A 7,222-nucleotide genomic window follows, 5' to 3' on the forward strand; every position below is an offset into this window, starting at 1 on the left:
TTCTAGTATTGTAAAGTGATCTATGACATGAAGCTTTTGTAGATACACCGAATCTATCTATCAGTTCTTATTTTGTTTGTGTGGGGTGTGGTGTTCGTCGTAGATTTAAGCAGGGCTTCGGTCCTGCTAGAGTTGTCTTTAGTTTGAGCTGAAATCGCAATAAAGCATGAGCTGATCACAATCACATGTCGAAACCATTATATTTCACCTGTCCTCACAGGAGTGCCCTCGCCTGGAAGAGAAGACACTTTCTACAGCCTTTTGACTGCGCATGCTGTAAGGAGAAATGCTGGACTGTGGGGAGACCTCTTTAAAATTAATAAAGGATAGCTGCTTGTTTTTTCAAACATCATACCATAGTCTTAGTAAGTATTCAGCTGTAAAATATAAACATATTTTAATTTTCTAAAAACACACAGCAAGTTAGAAGAGGGGTTTTTCTCACTATACAGTTCCTTTTGTTCACCCAATTAGGCTCTCCTAAAAACATCTCAACCATTTATTTCTAGATCCTTTGAAGTAAAAGATCCCACTATAGATCTCTAACTTTTAGCAGGTCATTAGTAGGGCAGTCTGTGCCATCTCAATTCCTACCCCCGAACCGCCTCGACTCTGGCATAGGACCTCTGTCAGATTCAATTTCAGCCAGCTCAGTCTAAGCCAACCAGCCACGGCTTGCAACATCAGGTTCAGATCTTCCGGACTGAAGTCAGACTGGCCACGTAACATCAGATACAGCTGGGTGTCATCTGCATACTGGTGACATCCCAGCCCATGCCTCTGGGCAATCTGGGCAAGAGGGCACATATAGATGTTAAAGAACATTGGTGAAAGTACCACCCCTTGGGGCACTCTGCAAACTAGTGGGTGCCTTCGGGACAGCTGTTCCCCTAACACCCCCCTTTGTCCCTGACCCTGAAGGAACGAGGAGAGCCACTGCAAGGCAGACCACTGGATCCCAGTGTTGGCAAGGTGGTGGATCAGTAGTTGATGGTCAATCATGTTGAACGCCGCTGACGGGTCCAACAACAGCAACACTGCTGAACTGCCCCAATCCAGATGCCTCCAAAGGTTGACAGCGCCATCTCTGTCCCATGGATTGTTTGGTGATGGATTATTTGAGAATGCAAACATCTGCTAAGCTCTCACCTAAGTTTTTGTTGTTCAGTCGCACAGTCGAGTCCGACTCTTCGCGACCCCATGGACCAGATCACGCCAGGCCCTCCTGTCTTCCGTTGCGCTCCGGAGTTTGCTTAATTTCATGTTCATTGCATCTATGACACTGTTTAACCATCTCATCCTTTGCCGTCCCCGTCTTCTTTGACCTTCAATCTTTCCCAGCATCAGGGTCTTCTCCAGGGAGTGCTCCCTTCTCATTGGGTGGCCAAAGTATTTGAGCTTCCGTTTCATTATCTGGCCTTCCAGGGAACAGTCAGGGTTGATTACTTTTAGGACTGACTGATTTGATCTTCTTGCAGTCCAAGGGACTCTCAAGAGTCTTCTCCAGCACCATAGTTCAAAAGAATCTATTCTTCGGCGCTCGGCCTTCCTTATAGTCCAACTCTCGCAGGCATCCATGACTACTGGGAATACCATTGCTTTGACCATGCATACTCACCAAAGTACCAAGGGACAATTTCCCCATACTAATGATACATACCCCCCCCCATTAACAGCAAATCAGTGGATATCAAGGATATTTTTTTTGGGGGTATTTCTACACATCACAGGCGCAACAGAAAAAGGTCTTCCAAGCATTGTGTTGGAGAGTGTGGAGGAGAATTATGGATTGTTGCTGTCTGTGTAGTGGTTAAGTGCGAGGACTCTAATTTGGGAGAATGGGGTCTGATTCCCCACTCCTCCACTTGCACCTGTGTGGATGACCTTGGGCAAGCCACAGTTCTGACAAGAGCTGTCCTTGAAAAAGAGCTGTTTCTGCCAGAGCTCTCTCAGACCCCCCCCCACGGGGTGTGTGTTGTGGGGAGGGAGAAGGGAAATGAGTTTGTAAGCCACTCTGAGACACCTTTGGGTAGTGAAGGGCCATGGTGTAGAAATCCAATCTCTTCTTCTTCATCATCCTGGAACTGAGCTTGGGATATTTTGTGCTCTGCCACTCAGTTATGGCGTAAATGCCGCCTCTCTCTTCCCAGAATAAGGAACATGGCGAGAACTCTGTCCCGAATGGTCTTGGTTTTCACCCCGTACACAATGGGGTTCAAAGTGGGCGGTACCAGAAGGTAGAGTATGGCCACCATGATGTGAACATGGTGGGGGAAATTGTGGCCAAACCGGTGTGTGAGGAAAGTGAAGAGGGCAGGAATGTAGAAGGAGAGGATGACACAGATGTGGGAGGCACAGGTGCCGAAGGCCTTCAGACGGGCCTCGTTGGACGGGAGCTTCAGCACGGCCCTGAGGATCAAGGCGTAGGATGCAGCAATGATGGCGACGTCAAACCCCACCACGACGAAAGCCACAAAGAGGCCGTACACGGTGTTGACTCGGGCATTCCCGCACACCAACTTCACCACTGCCATGTGCTCACAGTATGAGTGGGCGATGTAACGGCGGTGGCAGTAAGGCAGCCTGCTGGCCAGGAAGGAGAAGGGGCTGATGAGGACCACCCCGCGCAGCAGGATGAGGCCCCCCAGCTTCCCTACCACCGACAAGGAGAGGATGGCCGAGTGCCGGAGCGGGAAGCAGATGGCGACGTAGCGGTCCAGGGCCATGGCCATCAGCACGCCAGACTCGACGGAGGAGAAGGCGTGGATGAAGAACATCTGGGCCAGGCAGGCGTGGAAGCTGATGGCTCGGGAGCCCAGCCAGAAAACAGACAGCATTTTGGGCACGGTGGAGGTGGAGAGGACCAGGTCGGTGGTGGCCAGCATGGCCAGGAAGAGGTACATGGGCTGGTGGAGGCTGGCCTCCGTCTTGATGAGGTAGAGGACGGTGCCGTTTCCCAGGGCTGCAGTGATGTACATGAGACACAAGGGGATGGCGATCCAGCCCTGCTCCCGCTCTAGCCCAGGGATCCCCACCAGGAGGAAGAAGGCCGGGTGCGAAGGGGGCCAGCTGGCATTCGGAGTAGACATGGCAGGCAGTTGGCTTCAGCACTTGCATCAGGGAACCTAGAAAGGCAAAGCAGGCAAAGGTGGATTGGAAAGGGCTGTGGCTCAATGGCGGAGCATCGGCTTGGCACGCAGAAGGTCCCAGGTTCAATCCCCGGGCTCTCCAGTTAAAAGGACCAGGCAGGAGGTGATGGGAAAAGGGCTCTGTGCCTGAGACCCTGGAGAGCAACTGCCAGTCTGAATACAAAATACTAACACTGATGGACCAAGGGTCGGATTCAGTGGAAGGTGGCTTCATGTGTTCTTGTCAAAGGGAAGAAAGGGCTGTGGCTCAGTGGTAGAGCATCTGCTTCGCATGCAGAAGGTCCCAGGTTCAATCCCTGGCACCCCCAGTTAAAAGGATCAGGGAATATATGATGTGAAAGACCCCGGCCTCAGACCCTGGAGAATCGCAGCCAGTATGAATAGACAATACTGACTTAGAATCATAGAATCATAGAATGTTAGAGATGGAAGGGACCTTGTAGGTCATCTAGTCCAACCCCCTGCACTCTGCAGGAGCCTAGCTGAAAGAGAGCCCTACATACCGACAACATACCCGAAAGATGGTCGTCCAGCCTCCGCTTGAAAACGTCCAACGGAGGAACCTCCATCACCTCCCGAGGCAGACTGTTCCACTGTTCAACCACTCTGACAGTTAGGAAGTTTCTCCTAATATTCAGCCGGTATTGACTCCCTTGTAATTTCCACCCATTAGATCTAGTCTTGCAATCCGGAGCCAGAGAGAAGAGATCCGCTCCATCTTCTACATGACAGCCCTTCAAATACTTGAAGACTGCAATCATGTCCCCTCTGAGCCTTCTCTTTCCCAGGCTAAACAGACCCAACTCTTTCAGCCTTTCCTCCTAAGACTTGGACTCCAACCCTCTCACCATCCTGGTTGCCCTCTTCTGGACACGCACGAGTGTCTCAACATCCTTCCTAAAATGTGGTGCCCAAAACTGGACACGGTACTCCAGGTGAGGCCTGACCATAGCAGAACAGAGTGGAACTACCACCTCCCGTGATCTGGACACAATGCTTCTGTTGATGCACCAGGCTCATAGCAAATATGTTCTGTCAAAACGTGTTCGCTTTTTTCTTAGGTACAGAATGTACTCAGAATCGTTATATCATAGATTTTTTTTTTTAAAAAAAAATTGGTCTTTTCAAAAATAAATTGGTGTGCTGTGGCCCTATTACTATTTCTAGAGGCAAAGATGTTTGCTAGACTTCTCCGTGAAATACATTCCTTTGTTGGAGGGCTTGGAGCTTGTGTTTCAAGGGTTTTACAGGAAGGTCTGTGCTACATGTGCCAAAGTGTCCAAATGTGGGGATGCCACGTATACTTTACACAGAGGGTGTGTTCAGACGGGCCATTTAGTCCGCTTACGGCCGGGTGTTTCAGTTGGATCGTCTAGGTGGGGTGAGGGGTGGGGGGCACGGGAGTCTTTGTCCGGGGACATGTGCTGGCTCTTCATTGCAGGGGGGCGGTTCCGCCCAAATCTCTCATAGAGTGCAATCCTGAAAAGCCCTTTCTTAGGCGTAAGCCCCGTGGAACGCCCCTGCACAGGACCCCCCTCTGAAGCTCATGCAATGTACAGACCTCGACACTTACCAAACATTCCTGACCGGCAGCGACTCTCCAGAGGTCCCGGCTGAGAAAGGTCCTCCTCCACACCTGAGGTCTCCCTCTTAGCGTGGCCGGAAGCAGGGACCGTCTGCAGGCAGGACAGGCGCCGAGGCCCCTTCCTTCCCTGGGGTTTGGCCTGGGGGGGGGGCTGAGGTATTATCCTTCCCTACAGTCAAGCTGCGGTGGCTCAAGTGGTTAAGACACTGAACTGCAGGCTGTGGAAGGTCAGTAGTTCAGCAGTTCTGTGATTGCACCCGTTTGATGCGCCCCCAATCTGTCCCTCTTGTGGGGCAAAACCTCCCGTGTGACCGGGGCCATTATTTCATCACACCACTCCAGTGTGAAGGTAACAGTGTTCCGTGCGCCTTGGTGTTTAGTCACGCCGGCCACATGACCACGGAAATGTCTTCGGACAGCGCTGGCTCTTCAGCTTTGAAACGGAGATGAGCACCACAACCCTAGAGTCGGATTCGACTGGCTTTCAAGCAAGGGAACCTTTTCCTTTACCTTTATAGTCAAGGGCAGCCCTGTCCCTCCCCCAAGCCTCTGAGCAGCTACCGCACAAAAGGGTAACCCTGCAAATGCAGCCCGCCTTACCTCGATTCCCCCCATCCCCTCTGCAGGAAGTATTGCCGGAATGCCAAAGCGGGTGTCTTCCTTTCTCTTTCCGTGTGACTCCCCCATATGGATGCACCGGAGCATTTATGCGTTCCTGTGAGTCCCATGGAAGGATGGACCCCTGGCACACCGGGGAGCTCCCCTTGCAGGAATACTTCTGCAGTGCGGGTTGTGTTCACCACAGCTGGTGCCCTTGGGAACCTCTTGGCAGTCAAATGCATTTGTAAGATAACCAATCTGTATTTCTTTCCGTCAATGGCCAGGCAAACTCCGGGGGCTGCCGGCAGTCTTTGAGACCTGAGTGACCTGAGACCCAGGGAATGAATGTCCAAGCAAACCAGCAATACACATTCATGGGCATTTCAGACCCAAAAGCAGGTTTTTAGCTACTGCCTGTGACACAACCTATGTTCACTGTACAACCGAAGAAGAGCCCTGCTGGATCAGACCAGTGAGGGTCCCTCTAGTCCAGCATCCTGTCCCACACGGTGGCCAGCCAGTTCCTCTGGAGATCCAACAACAGTGCAGAGAGACCGAGGCCTTCCCCTGAGAAGAACCTCAGAAGAGCCCTGCTGGATCAGACCAGTGAGGGTCCATCCAGTCTAGTCTCTCGTCTCACACAGTGTCCAGCCAGTTCCCCTGGAGGGCCAACAACAGGGCAGAGAGGCCAAGGCCTTCCCCTGAGAAGAACCTCAGAAGAGCCCTGCTGGGTCAGACCAGGGAGGGTCCATCTGCCTCCTGTCTCCCAAAGTGGCCAGCCAATTCCTCTTATAGGGCCAACAACAGGGCGGAGCGGCCGATGCCTTCCCCTGAGAAGAACCTCAGAAGAGCTCTGCTGGGTCAGACCAGGGAGGATCCATCTAGTCCATCATCCCATCTCACGCCATGGCCAGCCAGTTCCTCTGGAGGGCCAGCAACAGGACAGAGACGCCGAGGCCTTCCCCTGAGAAGAACCTCAGAAGAGGCTCAGACCAGGGAGGGTCCACCTAGTCCAGCCTTCTGTCTCACACTGTGGCCAGCCAGTTTCTCTGGAGGGCCAGCAACAGGGCAGAGAGGCCGAGGCCTTCCCCTGAGAAGAACCTCAGAAGAGCCCTGCTGGGTCAGACCAGGGAGGGTCCCTCTAGTCCAGCCTCCCATCTCACACAGCCGCCAGCCAGTTCCTCTGGAGGGCCAGCAACAGGGCAGAGAGGCCGAGGCCTTGCCCTGATGTTGCCCCCTGGCTCTGGGATTCAGAGGATGACTGCCTCTAAATGGGGAGGTTCTCTTCAGTCACCACGGATAGTCCTCCCCACCACGAATCAGCTGTTTTATTTTCAGTCTCTTTCCTGATAATCCTCAGTGCAGAATTTGCCCTTTTCGCCACTTCAGCCCTCAAGGTGGACACCTGTATTGAGTTATTCGCTATGACTGGCCTGGTCCAGCATGGCTTCTCTGATGCTCCTAAACAGCCAGATCAGATTATCTGATGCAGGAAGGAAGTGATCTTCCCCAGCTGGCCCTGGCTCCGCCCCCTTCCCCTCTGAGCAAACACTGGGCCAGGGGGTGAGATGCAGAGAGGGGCTGCCTGCCACCCCCCTCATGCCTCGGCAGCTGCTCAGAAGAGCAAGGTTTTGTCTGATGAATGCAAACGTCCATTCTTTGGCAGGGGCCTGTGGGCTGCCACGTTGCATACCTCTCTGTGCGGCACATGGATGGGTGGGCCTCATGCCTACTCTCCTTGGGGCATTGGCTTCCTGCCCGTGTCATGGACACAAGAGGCGGCATGGGAAGAAGAAGAAGAAGAAGAAGAAGAAGAAGAAGAAGAAGAAGAAGAAGAAGAAGAAGAAGAAGAAGAAGAAGAAGAAGAAGAAGAAGAAGAAGAGGAGGA

At 52.5% G+C, this 7,222-nt stretch overlaps 1 protein-coding gene and 1 non-coding gene across 2 annotated transcripts; one reads left to right on the forward strand and one right to left on the reverse strand.

The window, feature by feature from the left end:
* Nucleotides 1-2,114: 2,114 nt before the first annotated feature.
* Nucleotides 2,115-3,089, reverse strand: LOC107120860 (olfactory receptor 52R1-like). The gene has a single exon (XM_015423625.1). It carries the CDS (start codon nucleotides 3,087-3,089, stop codon nucleotides 2,115-2,117), a length of 975 nt encoding a protein of 324 aa, XP_015279111.1.
* Nucleotides 3,090-3,385: 296 nt separating this feature from the next.
* TRNAA-CGC lies at nucleotides 3,386-3,457 on the forward strand. The gene has a single exon. It is a non-coding gene; the product is annotated as a tRNA-Ala (tRNA).
* The last annotated feature ends 3,765 nt before the right edge of the window (nucleotides 3,458-7,222 follow it).

This window comes from Gekko japonicus, unplaced genomic scaffold (assembly GCF_001447785.1).
Source record: "Gekko japonicus isolate JY-2015 unplaced genomic scaffold, Gekko_japonicus_V1.1 scaffold6291, whole genome shotgun sequence".
NCBI classification, from domain to species: domain Eukaryota; kingdom Metazoa; phylum Chordata; class Lepidosauria; order Squamata; family Gekkonidae; genus Gekko; species Gekko japonicus.

Bases quoted from the DNA above. Each gene is read 5' to 3' on its own strand.
- LOC107120860 (XM_015423625.1), bottom strand. From the start codon at position 3,089: ATGTCTACTCCGAATGCCAGCTGGCCCCCTTCGCACCCGGCCTTCTTC.